The sequence below is a fragment of the Coenobita brevimanus genome, chromosome 111 (genome assembly GCF_032717465.1).
Source record: "Coenobita brevimanus isolate Jiangsu-jjx chromosome 111, ASM3271746v2, whole genome shotgun sequence".
In the NCBI taxonomy this organism is placed as follows: Eukaryota; Metazoa; Arthropoda; class Malacostraca; order Decapoda; family Coenobitidae; genus Coenobita; species Coenobita brevimanus.
Genome location: NC_137064.1, coordinates 10,443,307 through 10,470,365, shown reverse-complemented (window position 1 = coordinate 10,470,365; position 27,059 = coordinate 10,443,307). Strand labels below are relative to the sequence as shown.

General features: G+C 43.6%; 1 protein-coding gene across 1 annotated transcript in view; it reads right to left on the bottom strand.

The window, feature by feature from the left end:
- LOC145417789 (troponin C, isotype gamma-like) overlaps nucleotides 1–27,059 on the bottom strand; it is a 61,602-nt gene that overhangs the window by 17,680 nt on the left and 16,863 nt on the right. The window contains exons 2-5 of the mRNA XM_080286399.1: nucleotides 23,922–23,949; nucleotides 22,808–22,951; nucleotides 22,552–22,671; nucleotides 17,361–17,492 (exon numbers count right to left, since the gene is read on the bottom strand). Coding sequence (XP_080142525.1) covers nucleotides 17,361–17,492; nucleotides 22,552–22,671; nucleotides 22,808–22,951; nucleotides 23,922–23,949 — 424 coding nt within the window. The remainder of the gene's footprint in view (nucleotides 1–17,360; nucleotides 17,493–22,551; nucleotides 22,672–22,807; nucleotides 22,952–23,921; nucleotides 23,950–27,059) is intronic.

Genomic DNA, 27,059 nt, shown 5'->3' with positions numbered 1-27,059 from the left:
GGCTGCTTCCCCCAAGGAAAGGGAGGTAACCGAGACAGGACGACACACTCCCCATTTACTCATCCATTCAAACACATTCATTCGCATCTTAGCCCCAAAGGGGAGAATGGACAGATCCTCACCGCACCACATCGCACAAGGGTCAACTGCACAATGCAATCAGTGACATCCGCGGCAGGGCCCGACAGCAGAACTGGTTTACCCCTGCCACATCATAACAGACCCATCCCCTTACCCGCACCTGACCTGACTAGCTAATCAGACCAAATGCGGGAGAACATCCCCTCAGGGCTGCGTCATCACTTATTCATTCACAATTTCTCTCCATTTATTTCTGTCACACACAGCCACTCTTCCTTGCTCAACAGACATCCCTCTCGCATCCAGCGCTCTCTTCACACTGTCCATCCATCCTATTCGTGGTCTTCCTCTCAGCCTTACACCTCTCACATCAGATCTAGTTATCTTTTTCACCAATCGCTCATTATCCATTCTCTCCATATGCCCAAACCATCGCAGCACCCTCTGCTCAACTCTACCAGCCATCTCCCAAACAACTCCAGTTCTCCTTTGCACTTCATCATTTCGCACCCGATCCACACGCGTCACTCCGCACATACTCCTCAGACACCTCATCTCCATTACATTCAAACTTTTCCTCTCTGCTACACCCATATTCCATGTTTCAGCCCCATATAACGCAGTCGGTACCACAACACCCTCATACAGCCTTCTCTTTACATCCATTCTAAGCGAACGACATTTAAACACTTTTTTCATTCCTCCCAGCACCTTTCCTACTTCATTTATTCTATACTTCACTTCTGCATCTATTCTTCCTTCCACAGCAACATGTGACCCTAGATATTTAAAACAATCTACCTCCCCAAGCAACTCACCATTCAAAACTATATTCATCCCCCTACCATCTATCTACCTTGTACACTTCATCACTTTACTCTTATTCTCATTTACTTTCAATTCCTCCTTTCACACACCCTTCCAAACTCCTCTACCAACTGTCTCAATCTCTCCTCTGAATCAGTCACCAGTGCAGTATCATCTGCAAACAGCAGCTGCTTCAGATTCCACTCTCCACCATCAACATTCACCAGACTCAGACCTCCACCTAAAACTCTTGCATTCACCTCTCTTACAACACCATCCATGTAAATATTAAACAACCAAGGCGACGTCACACATCCCTGTCGCAGCCCCACTCTCACGGGAAACCAATCACTCACAGCATTTCCCACTCTTACACACGCTCCACTATTTACATAAAAACTTTTCACCCCTTTTAGTAACCTACCATCAAGTCCATACAATCTTAAAACAGTCCACAGAGCCTCCCTATCAATTCTATCATACTCTTTCTCTAAATCCATAAATGCCCAAAACACATCCTTGCCTTTCGCTAAATACTTTTCACACACTTGTCTCACAGCAAACACCTGATCAACGCATCCCCTCCCTCTCCTAAAACCACACTGCTCATCACCAATCACTCCCTCTGTACCCTCTCTAAGTCTCATAATTAACACTCTACCAAACACCTTACCTACAACACTCAACAGACTTATACCCCTAAAGCTAGTACATTCATACTTATCACCCTTGCCTTTATACAACGGGACCACACAAGCACTTGCCCAGTCAATTGGCACCATACCTTTCTCAAAGCACACATTCAACAATCTTACTAACCAGTCAACAATAGTCAGTCCACCACCCTTCAGGCATTCCACAGCACACCCATCCATACCTGCAGCTTTCCCTGTTTTCATCTCCTTTACTGCCTTCTCCACTTCCTCCTTCGTGATCAAAGAATCATTCAACTCTCCCAACACATTTATTCCCTGCACCCTTCCATCCGCCACAATCTCAGCCACCCTTTCCTCCTCTACATTTAACAATCTTTCAAAATACTCTGCCCATCTCTTCCTTACTGCATCCATCTCAATTAACATCCTTCCATCCTCTGCTTTTACTCGTTCTTCCTTCCCAGACTCTCCCTTTCGCACCCATTTCACCTCCTTCCAAAACATTTTCTTATTCTGTTGAAAATTCTCTGTCAGCCGCCTAACACACCTCTCATCTGCTGCCACTTTAGCATCACGCACAGCCCTTCTCGCTCTATTCCTCTTCTCCTTATGCCTTTCATATGACATCTCATCCTTCCTCTGCAGCCACACTTCATATGCACGTCTCTTCTCAGCCACAGCCATACTTACTTCCTCGCACCACCATTCACTTCCTTTTCTTACACCACCACCCACACGTCTCACACCACACACCTCTTCTGCATGCCCCACCACAACACTCTTAAACAACTGCCATTCCTTCTCCACGCTGCCATTTTCCCGATCTTTCACTGCGTTCCACTCATCTTTCAATTTCTCCTGATACTCTCTCTCTCTCTCTCTCTCTCTCTCTCTCTCTATGTATATATATTTTGTGGTACGTGGAGACGCTTACCATCCACTCACTCAATATAGGGCTGCTCTCAGGTGTCTGCCCTTGCCTCTCCTCCATCCTTCTTTCCTTCCATCCTCTTATGTCTTTCCTTCATTCTTACCTCGCCCTTTTGCCTACGGGTGCCTTTACACTCCCTCTTCTGTCTTTCTTTCCTTCATTCTTTCCTCTTCCTTCTGCCCGTGGACGACTTTACATTAAGTGACAAGCCAAATGGTTTCCTGTACACCAGGATACCATTTATTACGCTCAGTGGTAACCATATAACCAAATTTTGGCGCCTGGTGGTTTAGAGGGTGAATACAGCGCTCCAGTCGGATTGAGCCAGTGAATGTTTATATCCAAGGGGTGGTTGGAGTTTATTGCTCACGTAATGCCACTCAGGGATGAGTGAGGCTGGATATATATATATATATATATATATATATATATATATATATATGTGTGTGTGTGTGTGGATGTGGATGTGATAGGAAGCGTTATGAGGAACACACTGAGGTGGTTTGGCCATGTGGAGAGGATGGAGGGTGAAAGAATGACGGAGAGAGTGTATGTGAGTGAGGTGGAGGGGGGAAGAGGGAGGGGGAGGCCGAGGATGAGATGGAGGGATGGGGTGGAGAGGTATATGAGAGAGGGGGGTGTGAGTTGGGAGCAGGGCAGTGAAATGGCGGGGGACAGGGTGACTTGGAGGCGTTTTGTTTGTGGCCACCCCTAACGGGGTTGAGGCGTCTGGCAATAGATAGATAGATAGATAGATATTTATTTATTCTTTTATTATAGCTTTATAGCACTTGCTCCTGCAACCAGTGGTAAAATTAGGGGCTAAAGTATCTTTCAGAATACGTCATCCGACATGACATAGAAACTTGCCTATTTGGGACCCAGTTCCAACCATCCTGCCAAGTTTCATGTTTGTAACCATTTGTAATAATATGTAGTATGTAAATATTGCATGTAAGTGTATTGTAAGTGTGATCTAAGTAGGGCGCCTTTGATAGCTTACTAACGTCTGGGCTGATTCAAATTCTGCTGAACTCTGAGTTTAAGGGCGTGCCAGCCCTCGCCGGCTCTCTGTCTAACAGTTAGCAACAGCCTGGGGACGAGTATGGGTGGTGATTATACGGCTGTGTGGAGATCATAAGGCTGTGCTTAATACATTATCAGAAAACCACTCCAGGATTTTGAATTCACCTACGACTGACGTCAAGGGGTTAATCAAGTGGTGCTATCGAGTGGGATGTGTCGTCGGCGGACAGTCTCAGTTTTATTGCCCACCTTCCCACGCTGCTGTTTCTCCACGATAACACAGCCTATTTCCACTCCAGTCTCCAGCCCTTTTGCAGTCTTGGTGTGGTTCTTCCATGGTTACGGGATCATCCTTGCAGCTTTGGTGTGGTTCTGGGACTCTCCTCAACACCAACACCCCACCTACCACCACACCACCACAGCCACGTAAGCCTCCACCACTACTCTCGCTACCTGCCTCAACTGCCAGTCCTGTGTGACCTGTTATATATCCGCTCTGTACGGGGTTAGTTTTAGCCCCAACAAACCCCAACCAAACCCCCACTCCAGGAAGTAGCCCCCCAACGTCATTACGTCATCGTTCCCTCTACCACACAGCCCTGACGTCACGCAGTGTGACCCCTCACAACCAGCTACGTCACACCCTCACGCTCCTATCAACTTCCCGCATCGCCCATTGCTTGACTGCCATCCAGTTACGTCACGAGCATCTCCGGCCAATCAACGCTATCGGGGGGAGGAGACAATGCTGGAGAGAGAGAGGCTTACTCGACGTTAACTTACCGCAACAAACACATCTTACCACAAGTATTTTGTCATGCATTTTCTTATCTCATCACATTAATCAATTCCTTTCTACAGGGATGGCAAGCTGTCTCTACAGATTGTGATAATTTATTCATTTACTCTTGTTCATTCATTGCATTTTTCTTCCCTCATTTTTCTTTCACTCAGAATTTCTCGTTCACTCACTTCTACTTCATCCCATTTTCTCCCAATTACGAGTATATATATACTCAGCTGTAAATAACGCATTCATTTCCACTCATATTCATTGTATATAAATCATTTCTTCATATACTAGAAATATTATCATTTATTCCTTCCTTCCTTTGTTTATTCATCCATTTATTCATTCATTTATTCATTTACTTGCTTCCTATTCTATTGATGTCCTTTTTTAAAAAGGTAGATCTATCCCCTATTGAATCTGATTGTGAAACGGATGATCCTGTGTGATGATAGTGTAACGTATCTTTGTAGTAGCAGATCTTATAGTAAGCATACCGTAAGTTCCCTAACTACTACTACTACTACGACTACTCCTACTACTTCTACCACACCCACTACCACCTATATTGACCCTACTATTGCTACCCTTAATCCAGATATATCGACACCAGATACTCTATCATCTTCCCCAACTGATTCTCTTGAAGTCACACAGCCTTCTCCACAGCCTCTATCCTTACCTTCTACTACACATACACCACCACTCACCACGATACACACCACTACCGCTACCACAGTTCCTTCTCATGCACCGTCTCAGCTTACTACCGTGCCTACTTCCTCACCTTCGCAGCCTCACCTTCGCAGCCTCACCTTCTTCCCACGATGCCGAATCAGGACCCCCCCACCTTCCCAGTTCATATAATTGGACGATGCTAACCGACCCAAATTTACAGGAGATGACAGTGCAGTTTCCATCTATGACTTCGTCAGAGGGTTCGAGACAGACATTCGTAATCGGCAAATCACAACTGAACCCTTAATAGTTTCTCCTCTAATGGGTCAACTACGTCACGGCAGATCACTAATAGGAGCCGCTATTCGTACAGAGCATTTCCAAGATTGTCAGACATTTGATGCGTGTCGCCAACAGTTAATTCAGCTTTGTTGTCAACATTCCAATGCCGCATCTCTCATTGGTTTGACAAACCTTCTTAAGCAAATGGAGAAGGATATGAAAATATCTCCCCAACATGCAAAGGTAATTGAAGAAGCCCCTACAATGAAGGCGACGAGCTCTGAGATGCGCCAATTGTTCCATGGTATGCAATGGGTAACCGAAGTTAATGGCGAGCTTATGGTTTCACTAAACAATTTTGGAGATTTGTGGGGTTACCTAAGATTTATCAATTGGCTTACAGACCACCAGAGGGAAATAGCACTACAGATTGGCTTTAACCCCGATGACAAAACAGTTACCATCTCAAAGGCCATAGTAGAAAGAGCGGGATCAAACTTCACATGCCAGATCAGTACTCATACCTCAGCCTCTCACTCTGCGGGCAGTACTGCAAGAGTACTGCACACCACCACTACTTCATCAGATTTCGCACGTTCGCAGCCAACTACCAAAAACAAACCTAGTAATCAGTCTCACTCACAGTATCGATCACCATCTAGCGGCCGTGACAAATCGATTGTGCAACGTACCAAACAATCCTCGATTGTGCGCTGGCACTTCGGTAATGTGGATCATCGAGAGTCTAGTTGTGCACGCAAACAAGGACGATTTCGCTCACGTGAACGACAGCGCACACCTTCGCGATCCCGTCGTCTTACATGCAACTACCACAAGAATAGTACAACACACTCCACTGACGAGTGTCATTAATGTAAGAGCCATCAGTCGGGGGAAGAGAAGCGCTCGGATCGGAAAAATGTAACCTAATAGCAAAAGATCCGCCGGTGCCTGAAAGTAAGGTAACAAAAGATCAGTTCCCCATTTGCCAGGTGGGACCCATAACTTCTTTAGGGCTAGTCAATCTAGGAGGGAGCAAAAGGGTACAAAGCTCTTTCTTCATGGACACCGGATCTATGGTAAACTTGATCTCAGATACCTCTCTAAACACATTCGGGAAACAACTAAAAAAGTCGGGCTCCTCGAACCACCTGACATTCGCCTTTGCAGTGTGAATGGCTCAGAATTTCAGGTCAAAGGAAAGATCACTCTAGAAGTGCAACTTGATAAGGCCTTGAAACCTTTTGACGGGGTATTTCACGTCATAAATAACCTTAAATATCCCACGGATACTCTCACTGGCTTTCCAACAATGGCTCAACAAGCAGTTGTCCTCTTGCTGGCTTGTCATAGTATAGATATCAATGGGTTCCCGATATCTAGCATGGAATATCCACATCCGGTACTTTCTCAAATAAACTCAGTTATTCACTCTCACGTGATTCCACCATTACCCGAGAGTAAAGAGGTAAACACACCGCTACCTATACAGCCGAGTTCACTAACAGCTAGTACTACACCCTCTGAGCATTTACCGGTGGATATACCCTCTGAGCATTCAACTGTGGATCATGTCAACCCCTCTAACAGTGGCACATTTGCCTACTCAGACACGTCTCATTTAACTACCTCACATAGTGTGAATGATGTTTTACAACACGCAGAGACAAGGCGTGCAGTAACAAATCAGTGCACAATTTTGTTGCTGCATAAATTTACCAAAGTCTCTGTTCGTGTTGTGGGTGCGAAAGCAGGAGTTGATGTACTAACCCTACCTGAGATGTGTTGTGTGAATAGCTTAGCTTATGAGTCGCCATATTGTACGGTGCTGGAGGATAGCTTATGTTACTTGTGCTTATTCAACACTACTAACCTAATGCCCCACTTAAGCTCCGTACGGGGACACAGATTGGTGATTTCCTGGTATACCCAGCGGCTGTATGTATGTGCCAAGATTTCCGACTCTCTGGTACAGATGTGTGCTCATTACTCAGTCCACCAACATTCCATCTAATCTTGAATCTCATGTGAAGCAGAGTGATTACCCAGATACGGAAGTCAGTTGCTTAATCTCTTGCAAGACTATCGTGAAGTCGTAGCTCTACCTGGTGAAAACATGGGCAAAACAAGCTTAGTACAGTACCAAATTACATTACAGCCTGGAGCTCTGCCAGTATACATACTTGCCTACCGTTTACCATACAGCCAATGTCAACAGGCCGATCGTCTTATTCAGGACATATTGGACAATGAGGTCATTGAGCACTCTGACAGTCCATGGAACAGCCCACTATATCTCGTTCCAAAGAAAGATGGTGAGTTACAGACACGTGAATGCGCTGACTGTCCCGGACAGATTTCCAATTCCTGTACTCACTAATTTGTTGGAATCCTTAGGCGTAAACAATTGTGTTTTCTCCTCCCTAGATTTTTTGAGTGGCTACTGGCAAGTAGAAATGGAGGAATCATCTCGTCCAATCACTGCCTTCAGCACCCCATACGGGCATTACCAATTCTGTAGACTTCCATTCGGCTTGAGAAATGTATCATCCGCGTTCAAGCAGCTAATTCATACAGTTTTCGCTGGCATGATAGGTCACTCAGTCTTTGCTTATCTAGACGATGTCACAGTCACTCAGTAGAGGAACACTTAGAAAAATTGGCCAAAGTGTTCACTAAATTCAATCAAGCTGGACTTAAAATCAAACTGTCAAGTGCCACTTCTTACTTAAGAAACTATAATTCCTAGGACAGGTCGTTGACGCTCACGGACATCATACATCAGATGACAAGGTCAGAGCCGTAACAAACTTTCCTACTCCAACCAACACCGATGCAGTACGCGGTTTCCTCAGTTTTAGTGGCTGTTATCGTCGTTTTATTAAAGGGTACACCCAGATAGCTGCTCCGTTAACAAAACTGCTAAAGAAGGATGCGTCTTTTGTGTGGGGTGATGAACAAGCAACCGCATTTACAACCCTGAAAAATGCCCTGGCACAAGACCCGGTTTTTGCATTCTCTGATTACTCAAAACCGTTTCTTCTCTGTACTGATGCTTCCGAAGTAGGCCTAGGTGCCGTTCTCATGCAAAATGACTCCGAAGGAAAGAAACGTGTCATTGGTTATGTCAGCCGTGTGTTAAGCTCCGCAGAAAAGAATTGTAGTGTAACTCATTGGGAAGCTCTAGCCGTGGCCTGGTCTCTAAAACATTTCCCCGACATCATCTACGGATATCCTGTTCACATCCAAACATACCATCTTCCCTTATGTGACCTGTTTCGGGGACGTAACCTTACCAGTCGACTTGCACGTTGGGCAGTCACTGTAAATGACTATAATCCAACATTTTAATATGTTTTGGGGAAGTCCAGTGTCGTAGCCGATGCCCTTTCTCGGCATGTAGCTATGGTCTCAACTGGTTGCAATGTAAACTTAGCGTTCAGTTATGACACACTCCATGGGTTCCAGCGTGTGGACCTTGTATGGTCACAAGTCATATATTTTCTAGAGTCAGGCGATGATTCTTCCTTGCCCAAGTTACCAGTTCCTGTATCTGATTTCTTCCTCAACAATGAATTGCTCTATAAACACTCAGTGCTGAAAGGTAACAATGTACCTCATCACGAAGTTAAGCAACTAGTCATTCCAAGAGACTTGATTCCTGCTGCTCTTCATTTAATCCACGACACCCCTCATGCATCACACCCAGGCAAAGACAGAAGCTTACGGCAAGCACGTCTGTCATATTATTGGCCCACTATGCGAAAGGATATAGAAGCACACTGCGATGCATGTTTATCGCGTGCCTGTCATAAGGGAACAACCTGTCAACCTGCTCCTATATTGCAGTACACAGTACCGTCAAGGCCTTGGCAAACTGTCTCTCCTGTTCTTCTGAAGTTTCCTCGTACAGAATCTGGCTTCGTCTATCTATTAGTGGTTGTCGATCATTTCTCTAGATTCGTTATCTTAGCCCTAATGCGTGACAAATCTGCTAACGCAGTGGCACATGCCTTTATTAATTCAGTAATTTGCCCTTTCACAACACCAGAAGTAATTTTAACTGATAACAGGTCAGAGTTCAATAATTCAGTGCTGGAAGAAATTTGTCTTCGATACAGAATTAGGAAATGCAACATAGTGGCCCATCATCCAGCCTCGAATGGCCTAGTAGAGCGCCAGAATAGGAAGATATTGGAGAATCTGCATCACATAGTGGGAGATCAGACTTGCACTTGGGATGAGTGGATCCCGCAGGTAGCTGCTTCATTAATTCATCCATCAATAAGTCAGTTGGTGAAACACCATTCTTTGTCATCTATTGCTTTGACAAAAGACTACCTTATTCATTGTTGCAGTCCAAACCTGATCCGATCTACAACTACGATGACTATGTGCAAGTCCACTTGTCCAACTTCCAGAAAATTCATAAATACTTTCAGGATAATCTGGTCCTTACAAATGAGGAGATGGTACGTAACCAACATATCACTGCCACAGATGTTACCATCCAAGTAGGTGACTTAGTTTTTGCCCTAGATCATGACCGAGATTCAAAACTAGATAGTAAACTCTTGGGTCCCTTCCGTGTCATGTCTCATAAGGGGAATAAATTCAATATAAAAGGTCCATACAAAGCAGACAACATGGGTGCATGCAGAAGATCTCAAACATACATCAAAATGCATAGTCTTGGAGGAGCCACTGGGAGAGACCACATCTCCTCAACAAGATGCTTCTTCTTCAAGTCTTTCTTCTGAACTCCTACTCCACCCTCCCCTACTATTGATTGCTATCGTGCTAAATTGCGTTCTGCCATTAAGTCTCTTGTATAACATTATCATCTCACATTCTCGTCATCCTCTGTATTAACATCACCTCTAACATCAACTCATTTTATAGGAAACATGCTGTGGGTCTACATGCTGGCAGTGCTGACTTTGGTTGGATTTGGATCGGGTGAGGACGATGGTGTTGTACGGCCCGGGGGCCTTGGTTGGCGCAGGACGCGAGGTAATGATGGTGAAGGATGTAGTCTCCTTGCGCTACGACCTAGAACCGCTGGCCGCCGTGGCCATCACCCTGCCCGACTTTGCTCGCCAGCTAGAGGACCTACAGGGACTCCTGTCAGGTATTAAGGACCAACATCCTACATATACATTTTGGTATCCACTCTGCCTACCCATCTGCTGGAAGTTGGACTATATTCATTATCAGTTCAACCATCTCCAAGATTCCTTCCCTAACCAAACACTTGTGGGCCGTTCTCGAGTGAAACTTGGACTCTTTGATCTTGGAGGAAAAATTCTGAGCGGATTATTTGGTGTAGCCACTACCCGTGACCTTTCTGGATTTAAGGAAGACTTAGTTCAATTAACAAATGCCTAGAGTCTGAGGACAAAGTAATAAGTGTTCAGCATTCTATGCTACAAAAGATCAGACACCATTTAAATGATGTTACAAACATATTAAATAATTTTACCGAAATTCTTAAGCATGAAGTGTCGAAGGTAAATATTGTATCAGAATTGCTATATGTGAAACTACATGTAGATAACTTACAAGTTTCTCTGAACTCTCTTGTCTCCCAAGTTTCTAGCTCAATTTATTCTAGTCACTGCTGTCGATGGTCGTGTCACCCTAGAGTTAGTACGTATCTCTGACCTTCGCTCTACATTGGAATGGGCTCACTCAACTTTCGACTTGTCTCCTGTGATTTCATTTTCTTCTTTAGAACACTACTACCCAATACTAGAAGCCACATTCCTTACTAAAGAAATAATTGTTCATATCCCTCCCATTCTTCAATGACACTCGACCTCATTCACATCATTCCCTCTCCCTTCTGGTACAATAATTCCTTGGTACAAGCCTCTGTCTCTTCAGAGTACTTCCTTCTTTCCCATGATCATCTCTATATTGCCTTGACTTACTCCAGTGACCTCGACAGATGTGCTTTTTTTACACCAAACTCTCGAGTTTGTGCTGCGCACCTCCTAACAATCTTTCCTGGCAGCGTTGCTCCTTGTGAATCTGCTTTAGTTCGTAACTTCTCAGTACAACCTGTCTGTACCTTTGTTCCGGCCCCTAAGCTCCAAGTGCACCATGCTTATATGAATCACATCCGCTATTTCATCTTTAGTGTCTCAACTCCTGTCAGTCTTATTTGCCCTGGAACTCCTGTCCGCTCAGTATCCGCAACTGGTTTGTATAAGGCTCCTGATTATTGTACAGTAAAGTCTGAATCTGTAGTAGCCCATGCTATGCATTATCATTTCGCTCCCACAAGTATGACATCTTCTGACCCATTAATACCACCTTTCATCTACCAAAAGACAATCTTTCCATCACATCAGACAACCTACGTCTGTTTAACTTTCTAAATCAGTCTGACTTCCTTATGAACCAGTTTTCTTTAGCATTTAACCGCTCCTGGTACATCAAGTCTTTGTATTTCCTCCAGTGGTACTTTGTCTACTTGGAAAATTTTGTTACTGTATGTATCCTATGCTGTTGTGTCAAGCGAATGGACAATAAGACTGCACGAGATCCGTGTTGCAACTAGGTTAGTGCGGCAACCAAGGGACCTGGAAACTGGTAGTTCTAAGTGACACTCTTAATGATTGGTGAAGTTGCGAAGATCATACTGAAGAGAAAAAAAAATCCCTGTGGAAAATTGAAAGTTGAGCTAATTACTACAAAAATTAATAATATCAATATAATTATTACACAGTGAGTCAAGGACATGAAAACTAGTAAAATATAAATATGATAAGGGAAATGAATGTATGATCACTCTCAAACAGTGCCTTCCATGTAAGATAAACTATAGTGTATTCAGTTGCTATATGTTCCTCATAGAAATATCATTGTAGTTACCAATGCTTATATATATATATATATATATATATATATATATATATATATATATATATATATATATATATATATATAAATTTTATCAAACTTATATATGTATACTATCACCATGGGGTGGTACTACTACTCTGCGGCCAGGTTGTGTTAGGAAGAATACTGCCACCGTATTCCCTGCGTGTCGTAAAAGGCGACTAAAAGGGGCGGGGTGAGGGGACTAGGGACCCCCTCCTCTGTTTTTTAGTTCCTAAAAAGAGACAGGCCAGAGAAAGGGTTGGGGGATGGAGTTATCCCCGTACCCTGAAGATTGGGTCTATGAATGTGCGTGGATGTAGTACGATTGAGGCTAAAAGGGAGGAGATTGGGAGAATGTTTGTGAGAAGAAAGTTGGGTGTGTTAGCTTTGAGTGAAACGAAGATGAAAGGGAAGGGGGAATCTATGTTTGGAAGTGTGAATGGAAGATTGTCAGGTGTTGATAGAGGAAGGGCAAGAGAAGGTGTGGCCTTGTTAGTGAGTCCGGAAGTACAGCAATGTGTGATTGAATGGAAGGAGGTGTCATCAAGACTGATGTGGGTGAAAGCGAAATTTGAACGTGAGTTGTGGGTGTTTGTGAGTGCATATGGGCCTGGTAGTGAAAGGGATGAACAAGAGAGGGAGTCTTTCTGGAATGATGTTGATGAGTGCCTGCAGAGTTTTGGAGCGAATGTGAATGTGGTAATGATGGGAGATCTGAATGCTAGAGTGGGAAATGTAGCAGTTGAAGGCGTAATTGGTATGCATGGTGTGCCTGGAAGAAATGAAAATGGGGAACGAATGACAGCGATGTGTGTTGAGCGAGAGATGGTGACTGGGAATACGCTGTTTGAGAAGAAAGATATTTATAAGTATACATGGGTGAGACAGGAGGGTGGAAGGGTAGTTGATAGAGCCTTGATGGACTATGTGGTTGTGTCTAGGAATGTAATAGGAAGATTGTTGGATGTGAGAGTTCTGAGAGGGGAGGGTGGAGGTATGTCTGACCACTACCTGGTGGAGGGAAAGTTAAGAGTAGGTAAGAGATGGGTGAGAGCTAGGAGGGTTAGGTGTGGCAGGGAGGTTTTGAAAGTGAGTGAGTTGGATAAAAGAGAGAAAAAGATAGAGTATCAGGAGAAATTGAAAGATGAGTGGAACGCAGTAAAAGAGCGGGAAAATGGCAGCGTCGAGGAGGAATGGCAGTTGTTTAAGAGTGCTGTGGTGGGGCATGCAGAAGAGGTGTGTGGTGTGAGACGTGTGGGTGGTGGTGTAAGAAAAGGAAGTGAATGGTGGTGCGAGGAAGTAAGTATGGCTGTGGCTGAGAAGAGACGTGCATATGAAGTGTGGCTGCAGAGGAAGGATGAGATGTCATATGAAAGGTATAAGGAAAAGAGGAATAGAGCGAGAAGGGCTGTGCATGATGCTAAAGTGGCAGCAGATGAGAGGTGGGGTAGGCGGCTGACAGAGAATTTTCAACAGAATAAGAAAATGTTTTGGAAGGAGGTGAAAAGGGTGCGAAAGAGAGAGTCTGGGAAGGAAGAACGAGTAAAAGCAGAGGATGGAAGGATGTTAATTGAGATGGATGCAGTAAGGAAGAGATGGGCAGAGTATTTTGAAAGATTGTTAAATGTAGAGGAGGAAAGGGTGGCTGAGATTGTGGCGGATGGAAGGGTGCAGGGAATAAATGTGTTGGGAGAGTTGAATGATTCTTTGATCACGAAGGAGGAAGTGGAGAAGGCAGTAAAGGAGATGAAAACAGGGAAAGCTGCAGGTATGGATGGGTGTGCTGTGGAATGCCTGAAGGGTGGTGGAGTGACTATTGTTGACTGGTTAGTAAGATTGTTGGATGTGTGCTTTGAGAAAGGTATGGTGCCAATTGACTGGGCAAGTGCTTATGTGGTCCCGTTGTATAAAGGCAAGGGTGATAAGTATGAATGTACTAGCTTTAGGGGTATAAGTCTGTTGAGTGTTGTAGGTAAGGTGTATGGTAGAGTGTTAATTATGAGAGTTAGAGAGGGTACAGAGGGAGTGATTAGTGATGAGCAGTGTGGCTTTAGGAGAGGGAGGGGATGCGTGTTTGCTGTGAGACAAGTGTGTGAAAAGTATTTAGCGAAAGGCAAGGATGTGTTTTGGGCATTTATGGATTTAGAGAAAGCGTATGATTGAATTGATAGGGAGGCTTTGTGGACTGTTTTAAGATTGTATGGACTTGATGGTAGGTTACTAAAAGGGGTGAAAAGTTTTTATGTAAATAGTAGAGCGTGTGTAAGAGTGGGAAATGCTGTGAGTGATTGGTTTCCCGTGAGAGTGGGGCTGCGACAGGGATGTGTGATGTCGCCTTGGTTGTTTAATATTTACATGGATGGTGTTGTAAGGGAGGTGAATGCAAGAGTTTCAGGTGGTCTGAGTCTGGTAAATGTTGATGGAGAGAGTGGAATCTGATGCAGCTGCTGTTTGCAGATGATACTGCACTGGTGACTGATTCAGAGGAGCGATTGAGACAGTTGGTAGAGGAGTGTGGAAGGGTGTGTGAAAGGAGGAAATTGAAAGTAAATGAGAATAAGAGTAAAGTGATGAAGTGTACGAGGTTGATAGATGGTAGAGGGATGAATATAGTTTTAAATGGTGAGTTGCTTGAGGAGGTAGATTGTTTTAAATATCTAGGGTCACATGTTGCTGTGGATGGAAGAATAGATGCAGAAATGAAGTTTAGAATAAATGAAGTAGGAAAGGTGCTGGGAGGAATGAAAAAAGTTTTTAAATGTCGTTCGCTTAGAATGGATGTAAAGAGAAGGCCGTATGAGGGTGTTGTGGTACCGACTGCATTATATGGGGCTGAAACATGGAATATGGGTGTAGCAGAGAGGAAAAGTTTGAATGTAATGAAGATGAGATGTCTGAGGAGTATGTGTGGAGTGACGCGTATGGATCGAGTGCGAAATGATGAAGTGCGAACGAGAACTGGAGTTGTACGGGAGATGGCTGGTAGAGTTGAGCAGAGGGTGTTGCAATGGTTTGGGCATATGGAGAGAATAGATAATGAGCGATTGGTGAAAAAGATAACTAGATCTGATGTGAGAGGTGTAAGGCTGAGAGGAAGACCACGAATAGGATGGATGGACAGTGTGAAGAGAGCACTGGATGCGAGAGGGATGTCTGTTGAGCAAGGAAGAGTGGCTGTGCGTGACAGAAATAAATGGAGAGAAATTGTGAATGAATAAGTGATGACGCAGCCCTGAGGGGATATTCTCCCGCATTTGGTCTGATCAGCTAGTCAGGTCAGGTGCGGGTAAGGGGATGGGTCTATTATGATGTGGCAGGGGTAAACCAGTTCTGCTGTTGGGCCCTGCTGCGGATGTCACTGATTGCATTGTGCAGTTGACCCTTGTGCGGTGTGGTGCGGTGAGGATCTGTCCGTTCTCCCCTTTGGGGCTAAGATGCGAATGAATGTGTTTGAATGGATGAGTAAATGGAGAGTGAGTCGTCCTGTCTCGGCTACCTCCCTTTCCTTGGGGGAAGCAGCCCAGGTATATAAAAAAAAATATAAAAAAATCACCATGCTTCTCATATGCTACATGCCTAGTTAAATCGTAGCCTATAGTGTACTCTGATAGTGCACTGTTTACATTCTACTTTTTCATTTATTAATACTTATCACCTTCCTTACCTTTCCAACATGGCCATGTACTGTAAATATATTTCTTCTTTATTGCACCCAACTTCTTACATTATAATATGGTTCCCCTTTTATTATTATACTCCCATGTAGTCCCCAGTTGACTGTATAATCTATCCAGTTACATTCTTGCCACATTATGATTTAATGCCTCCACCGCTGTGTCAGGAGATACGCTTCTTTAACGCGGGGGAAAATTGTTTGTAACCATTTGTAATATTATGTAGTAAGTATAGCATGTAAATGTATTGTAAGTGTGATCTAAGTAGGGCGCCTTTGATAGCTTACTAAGGTCTGGTCTGATTCAAATTCTGCTGAACTCTGAGTTTAAGGGCGTGCCAGCCCTCGCCGGCTCTCTGTCTAACAGTTAGCAACAGCCTGGGGACGAGTATGGGTGGTGATTATACGGCTGTGTGGAGATCATAAGGCTGTGCTTAATACATTATCAGAAAACCACTCCAGGATTTTGAAATCACCTACGACTGACGTCAAGGGGTTAATCATTCATCATAATCCTGTTTCCAGATTTGGCTTTACTACAAAACACACACACACACACACACACACACACACTGGATTATAATATATATATATATATATATATATATATATATATATATATATATATATATATATATATATATACAGTATATATGCTCACGCACCATAATGCCCACACACTACACACACACACACACACACACACCATGGCCAGATGGCTACCTATGCCACAGGCCTTACAGGAAATTTTTGACATTTCTATATACCGGTCATTCAAAAGTTGCAGGCTATGCGAAAATCATCGCGCTTCTTTTTTTTCTCAGCTTACATTTATGTACAGACAAACAGCAGATATTATTATCGAAGTGTCGATGGGTATAAGGATAAGAAATATGATGTCATTAAGGAAAATTATTCACCAAATAATTCCCTCCCATCTGTGTGGGAAGTCCGCACTGGAGCCTAACTAATTCACCAGAGTGCCACTAGGCTGTCCATGTAGCCTACTCTACAAGCTTTTGAGACCTCTTTACAATGAATATTCCCCTCTTTAAGAAAGTAATTCTGTCCATTGTTAATATATGTACTTGACATAATAATCCTTTTCGAACAATGATACTTGTGGTCAATGAAAATTTGATTGGTGATTCTCTACAAAAGAAAATAATTTGAGCGGTAACGATTTTATTCAGTGTTTCGCCTGGCCAGTCTCTTATTTATCAAGATACTTTTGTTTTTGTGGCTCCTACCACTCCCCGTCCTTCACCTGATGCATCTCAACCTCTGTGCTAGCCTCTTCCCTTATTACCCCTTCCTGCCCGCTTCCTTTCCGTCTGTTGGGTTTATCCTCTCCCCTTTCCCCCAACCCCTTGTTGTCACTGCTGCTGTTCTTGACTTCTTCGTGATGTCTTTTAAAATCAGATATTAGAATATCCTACGTCATCATGGATATATTATCATGGACACAGGCGGCTTGCACAGGCACCACACTCATTTTTATCATATAGTTTCTCTCATTCCAGCATCATCCCGGCCACCACTAACCGTCAAAGTCGAGGGTGCCTGATCCGTCCTCGTCCACCTCCTCGATGATGCCATCCAGATCCTCTTCAGTCAGTCTGTTGTCCAGCTCTCGCAGGATCTCCTTCAGGGTGTCCGTCGTGATGTACCCGTCACCTGGCGACAATAACAATTCAGATCTGTGTCACAATACGTTATGAGACATCGAGCTTAAGGAGACAGTATGTCCTCATGTGACCAAGATGCTGTTAATCAGGGATGGCCCGACTGGAGGGGATGGGGAATCATCCCCCAATGTTTGTTTCTGAGTTGGTCAAAAAATTACTGAGTTGGTCAAAAATGGAGAGTAGAGACTTTTATTTTACATAAAAGGAAAGGTCTCCGAGAGGGCAAAATATTTTTTATATACGTTTTTCCTTTTATATATGTATTCAGAGGACAAAATACAAAATACCCTAGTTTCCCTCCCGTCAGGAGAATAGTCTAAGTCAAAATCAAGCACCATATTAATTTAGGTGCATTGATCTAGACCCCCTTCACCCATGGGACAGCGGCAAGGGTGGGAAAGAGGGGAATCGGGGCAAATTTGTATGCACTTCTGCTACTGGTCTGGCCATAGATAACTCTAAATGTCATAACTGGCTGAATTACTTTAATCAGACTGCTAAATAATATACGTGATATCTATTTTGTTGTCAACAATAATTCAGGCTTGGGTCCAAGTTCAGGTGGCTTTAAATACAAGTACAAGCATGGATGGCCCGACTGGGAAGAAGGGAAGCATCCCCCAGCACTTGGCCCAGAGTTGGTCAAACGTTCACACAGTTGGTCAAAAAAAGGAGACAGGCTGCTTTTCCAACAAATGAAGTACGGTATATTGTGAACATTCACAGTTAAATCATCAGGGTGCAGTTATAGTATATATACTGTATATATATATATATATATATATATATATATACAATCAACTGTTGAATGTCCGCTGCAGGTCCGGCCTATCCTGACCGAAGTGGGGACAATACAGCCTACCAAGTGGCTTAGGCTGTCTGGTAGAGATTGTATGTTGGGTGAGAAGTGCTTGTAAGTAAGATTTTATGTTGGCGTGTGTAGTCAGTGACCCAACTGTAATTGGCCCGCACAAGCCGACTGCGTGCTAGCATACTGTAAAGAATGTGGCACTGGTTCAACCACAGCACCCCTTATGTCCGCCAAAGCAGTATGTGGCCTGGTGAACACTCCCAAATTGTTACCCGGGAGGGGCACGACCCCTCATTCCCCCATATACGAATATATATATATATATATATATATATATATATATATATATATATATATATATATATATATATATATATATATATATATATATATATATATAATCCTAGGGCTATTTTTGTTGTAGAACATGCTTGGGGTTTCATTCACTCGGGATTTATATTGGAAAGATCATATTATATTTCTGGTAAAATCTGCTTCCAAGTGATTAGGTGTGCTATGCCCCCTCCATACTTTCGTCACCCCTGCACAGTTGTTGACTTTATTCACGGGATTTTTTCTCTCGTATGTGGAGTACAACTCTCATGTGTGGGGAGGCTCACCACATACAACTCTTCTCAATAGGATGGAGTCAAAGACTTTTCATCTCATTAACTCTCCTCCTCTTACTGGCTCCCTTCAACCTCTGTCTCTTCGCCACACTGTTGCCTCTTTGTCTCTGTTCCATCGCTACTTCCATGGTCACTGCTCCTCTGAACTGTCTGCTTGCATCCCTCCACCTCTACGATGGGTGCATAACACTCATCTAGCAACAAACTCTCTTCCCTTTTCTGTTCAACTCTCTAATGCAAGAGTTAATTGTTACTCCCAGTCCTTCATTTATGCAACTGGTCAGCTCTGGAACTGCCTTCCTCTGTCTGTATTTCCTGCTTCCTATGATCTCCAGTCTTTCAAACGCAGTGTGTCCAGGTATCTCGAAATGAATGGATCTTGAATTTGGCTCTCTTTTGTATTGTATTTGTTTTTGAGGTCACTGATGGAGTGTTCGCCATTTTAGCCCAGGCAACGCTGGATACCCCAGCAGCCCAATTTTTGGCATGGAGACTCAAATGACCCCCAGTTCAGACATAGGTTGTGTGAGGTTGACCTCCGAGGTCATTTGAGGTCACTGGTAATAGTAAACAAGTGCGCACAAATACTGTGTCTTAGTGTGCGAAACCTGAAATAGAAAGTCCTGGACCTCTTAAATCCCACTTCAAAAGCATACGAGGCTGGACATGGTCTTTCTGGGTTAGAAAGAAAGACTGAACTAGAACAAATAGGATCAGTGTGTTTGCCTTTTTGGCCCAAGCAACACCGGGTACCCCTGCGTGTATATATATATATATATATATATATATATATATATATATATATATATATATATATATATATATATATATATATATATATATATATATATATATATATATATATATATATATATATATATATATATATATATATATATATATATATATATATATATATATATATATATATATATATATATATATATATATATATTTATTTATTTATATATATTCCTTATCAGAATTTCATCATCCAACTGCTTTCACTTTTGTTCAGTTTAGAACACGTTCAAGATAACAAAAAATACTTAAATTATTGTTCAAGCGAGCGAAGCGAGCAAGGGCTTCTTTAGACAAGTAGTTGGGTGTGGAATCAGTGGTGAGGACGCCCATACCACGCACAGCACCCACACTGTTATTTAACAGAGCATGAAAGCTGCTGTATAGCGGATCTACACACATCATTTGTAAAATGCCGGGAATAATAGTGACTGAGGGCAACACGACACCGCCAGGAGAAGCTTACAGAAGGATGAACAGAGTGCGATCCGACCCAGGGCGACAGGGACATAAGTCCGCCCAGGCCGCGTGCCCCTATGACCCGGAACTCGCCTGTCGCCGCCATACCAGGAAAAGGAGACTACCTTGCGGGTGAGCTGACCCTTGACAGGATCGGGGTGGAGCTATTACTCTAGTTCCAGGCAGCACCCCAGCGATGGCTGGTAGCTGCGCCCTTCTTGAGATGGCGTGCAGCCGCTCACCCCTCCTTCAGGAGACGGCCGGTAGCCGCTCCCGCCTTCGTATTGAGACGGACGGTAGCCGCTCCGAAGGTGCCCTTGAGATGGCCAGTAGCCGCTCACCCCTCCTTCAGGAGACGGCCGGTAGCCACTCCCCCACACAGGCCACAGCCAGTAGCTGGGCCCTATGGCAGGAGGCGGCCAGCAGCCACTCCTCAGACAGGTGCTGCCATACCCCCATGACGTGATATCCTCGAGGATGAAGGTCCCAGTCCCGAGGACCTGTGGAGAGGCCCTGTGCTATCTCCAGGGTTGTACTCCACCCATCCGGCTCCAGAGGGACCCTACCTGATGGACTCCGACAACGACCAATGCCGCAGCTCTCCCCTATCGGCGTCCCTGACGGAAGGAGGCCGCAGTCACCGAGTTCCCACAGCCGCCCCCAGGACCCCCGGGTGAGGCCTCTCCCCACCCCGACGCCAACGACCCTCGTCCTCCATCAGGTGCCTGAGTGCATGTTTCAGGGAGCTGTTCAGCCCCAGCCCTCAGGGCCACACTCCAACTCCCAGCTCTGACAGTGCAGGTCCCTTCGCCGGCCCCAGCCCAGGACGAGAGAGGACGCCCCTACAAGTGATCCTATGGCCACTGGATACAGAGGCCACAGGCGGAACTCAGCCCCCATTGGGAGTTGAGCTGTGAGTCCTCCCCGCCGCCCCACCGACAGTGAGTGACAGTGAATAGTGCAGTGACAGTGTGATGGCAATTAGAATATCGGGCAGGTGATATCCAAGAGAACATAAGTCGAAGGCCTAGTAATGTGTGATAATTAAGATCCGGGCAAACAGTGACACAGTGAGGGTAGGAAGAGAGATCTAATAAGAGTGCACTAATTTCAGTAAATATCAGACTCTGTCTTTATAGTGTAATTCCTCCGCACTACAAGACCAGTGTAATACTTGCCCAACCTAAGTACAGTTTCTATTCCCTGCCAAGTGATAGTGAACTATTCCCCTGCCCGAAATACTACGAACACTATTTATTGTGCCATTCACCTGCTATTCTGAATTATTGACTAAACAGTATCCTGCGCGATACTACGATACTAGTATATGATTCATAATTACCCAGATTCCTGTTGTTGTGACATCTACCCGATCCACAAATAGAATTAGTCAATACACGTGTAAGGTTGTTGTCTTGAGTTTTTGTGTCCTGCCTCTCTCTTATTTGTCCAAGTTCCGGTCTAGAAAGAGAACCCAGCTGCACACTAGGCGTTCAAGGGACGGGAAGCTGACGCTTAAACACCTAGCATAACGGTTCGAAATTTTATTAAAAAATAATAGGTGTTACTTAGGTAACTTCTGTCTAAATTCGCCACTATACTGCTGAAAAGAGTTCCAAACTGAGTAACAACACTAGATTATCTCGGAAGCTACTAGAGTTACATCAGATCAATGCACATCGTTGGAAAGTTTGTGGAAAAGCAATAGTTTTTTTTTTTCTTCAACTTCACCATTTTGCTGAAAAAAGGCAAACGAGCCAAACTGAGCACCAAAACTGTGTTCTATCAGATATTATTAGAGCTACAATGCACCCACGCTCATCGTTGGAAAAGCTATGAAATAATATAAGAAGTTATTTCGGTAGCCTCTCTCGAATCTCGTAACAATCTGCTATCCCTAAACTGGTCACAAAGATTGATTCAAGTATGTAACCCAACATGCTTTGGCATGTGGGTTCAAAATCCTTAAATTGGTAGTATTCACATTCTGAAATAAGACGGATAATTTCAAAATGTGCATTAGTATTCGGCAAGAGGGATGGTACACCTCTTCTTTTAACTAAAATAATATCATTATCATGCCTGCTCGCTCGAACTCGTTCCACAAATTCAAGTGTGCACGCCTATAACTCAACTAGTTAAATTTTTGTTGATCGACACCAGTGTTTCAGAAACCTTCAAAGTGCAGCTGCTTTCCCTACAAGCAGTTCTGACAACCATAAACGCATAAACACATGAGAGGGCCAGGCTTAAGCACAAGAATTCAGTGGCAATGGAAAGTCACCGTGTAAGGACTACCAGTTCTTCATATTTAGATGCTTTGGTCGTGCTCTCTGTTCACAACTCACCTCCCTTGTCGTAAATTCTGAATGCTTCTTTTAATTCTGCCTTCAGTGCTTCCTCATCCTCTTCAATCAAGAACTTGGCAGCCAGCTCAACAAATTCCTCAAACTCCAGCTCACCGGAACCTGCAGGGAGAAGAAGATAATGTCGGACGCCACACCCACTAATTACTTGGAGAAATTATTGGTTTGGTTTAAATTGATGCAATAAGAGTTCAGTGATACAGTTTGCATCCTCTTAAAAACCGTGTCCTTCACCTACCGTCCTCGTCAGTCTCGGCAATGACCTCCTGAAGATTTTTTTCCGAGATCTTAACGCCCATCATCCTCAGGATGGTGCCGACTGTCTCGGTGTTGATTGAGCCCTTCTTGTCGGTGTCGAATGAGTCAAAAGCCTTTTTGAGGGCTGAGAAAGAACGCTAAGATTAGCAACAGAATTGTACACAACATCTGGCTGACTTGCCAACAGAGTTTATATTGCCAAGAGAACTAGTTTTGTAATTTTAAAGAGTGTAGCCTTTCATGGATGGAGTTGACACGAATTTAAAACACATTTTTTATAACTTTGTTGCAAGTTGATTCGCAGTTGCCGGCCTTTATTTTACACAAAGTAGAGGAGACATGCATTATTTTCCAAAACCAGACAGCTGGTATGATAAATTACACAGTCACATGAGGTATTTGATAATGACAAGCAAAGTAGTGTGAGAGGACGGTGCATCAGGCCTGTGTTAGGACGTCGCCTGGGAGTCAAGGAACCGACAAGAGGCTGAGTCATTACGTGTATTACTACATACTCAACAGGTGCTGGAGCCGACACATATGTACATGTGTGTTCAATGTGTACAGCTGAACGTTATGATTGACTCTGATTAGTGAGGGATTTAATTGATTCCAAGAACTTTCTCTGCTCTATATTAGCACCAAACCCCTGGAAAGGCTCGAGGAGGGGTGACGGAAGGAATGTCATAAGTCTAAGTGGGAATGAATGTTTTATAAAAATCTAGTTGTAGCGGTCATGATGAATGTTATAATTTTCATGAATGGAGATGACTAAAACTGTTCTACTTGTGAAATAGCGCAAATCTTGCGTGAGTTATGAAAACGGGAACTATTGTACGGAAGGGAATATATACACAGGGCATCACACAGAGTTGTACTGCATCTTGTAAACTACTGGCTATCGCTGCTCAGACTAAAGGTTGGATTAACCTAAGGATCAACAAGAGTTATTTGCAATTCATTTTTTTCTACTCCTGGGATGCAAGGGGAAGTAGTAGTTGTTGCTGATGTTGTTCCTGTTGGTTTGTGAGAGGGTGTATGAGGGTGGAGGCAGAGTCACATCTCATAACACGTCTTCCTTTCTTCATACATACCTTCTATCTGGTCAGCCTCAAGTGAGTCCTGAAATAACATTGGTTGTGTTAGTGGCGCTCATGGCGGCGGCTTACGCTTGCAAATTGGTTAATGCGCAAATAAACATAATGAAGGTAAGAACTGCAAATTATAAAACTGTAAGCAGCAAATAAATCTAACCAAACCTGTTCCAGAGATATTAGAGAATACAGCATTTATAATCAGTTACCGCAGCTCATTAAATTATAAGGTCAGAGAGGAATTATGTGAAAAGATGTCTAGCAATGAAAATATCAACAGAACCTGTAGAAAATACAAAAATAAAAATAATAAAAAGATAAACATATAAATAAGTAAACAATAAATGATAAGCTGAAAATAAGAAACTCAAACTAAACACAAGAAACATTTCGCTGGTGAAAAAGTACTATTGTTCTTCGCCTAAACTAACCCTATATCCCTTGAATCAAGTGACTCATTGAAATTTCTTCAGATTGCTAAAATACGACTTTGTTCATTTCAGAAAAGGTCTCTCATACTGAAGAGGTTTATTAAGGCTATATTAACCCCTCCTTTTCGTTAAGTGTATGCTGAATTAAATCGTCGGGATATGGCAAGAGCAAGATAAACAGACATACCGGAGATCTGTGAGCACGGGGCCTCTTACCGCTCCAGCTTCAGTTCCACAAACTTCACAGAAACAACTCTAGGGAATGTACTCAGTGAGATCCGTCTTGTTCTGCCATTAACTCATATTTTCCGGACAACTCTTTTGCAGCAACGCCAGACGACAGCAGTGACCTGGCAGTGAGTCACGAAAACCTGAGAGCTAATAATATCCTCATTTATCGTCATATGGTTGAACCACCTCTAGTGTTTTATTCCAGTTAACGCCAGGCGATTTTATTCAGGTGAGTGTGAGTCCTAAAAGTGCGACATTGTTAACAAGAAGAGTCACATGGGCCTTGTTTTATTTTTTCACTGAGTGAGGTTACACCCACATCTCAACAAATGACCATATAATTATCTTTAGTCCTGGTGTGACCCCACCAATAGACATACATGCTCCCTCTTGAGTTGGCCCACCTTCACTGCTAACAGCCTGAAAAGCGACACCAGTCAGATGTGGGGGTTTAGCCCTTTCCTCTCACGTTCTTGGCTCGGATTTCATGTGAGCACCAATAAACAAGTATCATTAGACTCTTCCCTCTGTCTTCCTTACTGCCTCTCACTTATACCTCCCCCTCTTCAGCCCCTTCCCTCACGTTTCTCCTCCCCTCTCCCCTGCACCTTCCCTTATCTCTCTTCGCTTGCCCCTCCTCTTGCGCCTTAACTCCCCATCCTCTTCCGTTTGTGCTTCTCCTTACCCCTCCCCCTCCTTTGCACCTCACCATGCACCCAGGCCCCAGCCTCTCCTCCTCCCCTCCCACAACTTTCCTCTCCCCTGCCATTCCCCTTCTCCCATCCCAGCCCTCACCTGGCCGCCCCGAGAGTACCGCAGCGCATCACAACCAGCTGCCATGTACAGTACTGGGAAGCAGCTGTAATGCTAAGTACACTACTACCCTTACCCTCCCCACCTCTCTCTCTCTCTCTCTCTCTCTCTCTCTCTCTCTCTACGTTGTCCATATAGCCGCACTATAATCATAGCTTAGTGCATAAAATACAATACACTATACTCTCTTCTCTAACTTTTCCTAAAATTGCCACCTCTCCATTTTGAATGCTGCTGTAACAATAGATTAACACTATAATATGATGCTAGTCGCGAAGCAATGCCGCGGAAAGGATGTAGAGCCGTAGCATTTTTTTTTTTTTCTGCCACTCACCCATATGAAATAACCTGTAGAACGAAAACAAAAAATCTGGGCCATGTTAAGGCAAAAACAGTACCGTATGTTTCCAGACTACGAAGTATGTGGCTAAATCATTCCTAGATTACTGCGTGTGTTTCAGCAAGGTATATCGCACCTTCAGCCTTCAGCTCCAGCCTGAAGGTAAGGTAGGAGGCAGAGGCAAAAGTGGGTGTCAGTGCCGTCTGTATTTTTTAGTACATCCAGTTCAGCGATAATATTGCTCATTATACATTTACTACTGCCAAACGATTTTTTCTGATTAGGAGAGGCATCTGGTGGTGAAGAGGTTAAAACCAATCTATTAACCCAATTACTACCATGCCATCTTTATTCCAATCTTACTATATCCTTCAGACAATTTAAAGCAGCTTAGGAGAGATCCTCGCATTTAATGAGTTAGACCAGAGATGATGAATGTGTCGGCGAATTCTTAAATTTAACCAGTCATCTGTGGATCCCATAATGAAAGTGAAACCAGTGTGTCTTTCCTATACCTCTGCTGAATGCGCTCTGTTACGTGGTGCGTCTCCCGAAGCGTCCATCTCATCAGTTACTTCAACAAAAAAAGGGATGAAGCTATGGCTCACCTAATATCTGACTTGGCTCATATCTCTGATTGGAGTAAAAGTAATCTTGTTGTTTTTAATGCATCTAAAACTCAGTTCTTACGTCTATCAACCCGACAACATCTTCCGCAGGAGTACCCTCTAACTTTTCATAATATCCAGCTTAATCCTGCATCATCTTTAAATATTCTTGGGGTTTCATTAACTCGGGATTTATCTAGGAAAGAACATATTACATCTCTTGTAAAATTTGCTTTCAAGAGATTAGGTGTGCTAAGCCGACTCCGTGCCATCTTTACCCCTGCACAATTGTTGGCTTTATATAAGAGTTTTATTCTCTCCTGTCTAGAGTACAACTCTCATGTGTGGGGAGGCTCCCCACATACAGCTCTTCTCAACAAGGTAGAGTCAAAGGCTTTTCGTCTCATCAACTCTCCTCCTCTTACTGGCTCCCTTCAACCTCTGTCTCTTCGCTGCTCTTTTGGATCTTTATCTCTTTTCTGTCGCTACTTCAATGATCACTGCTCCTCTGAACTGTCTGCTTGCATCCCCCCACCACTACGACGGGCGCTTAACACTCATCTAGCAACAAACTCTTATCTTTTTTCTGTCCAACTCTCTAATGCAATAGTTAACTATTACTTCCAGTCCTTCAAATATGCAACAGGTCAACTCTGGAACTGTCTGACTCTGACTGTGTTTCCTACTGCCTATGATCTCCAGTCTTTCAAACGCA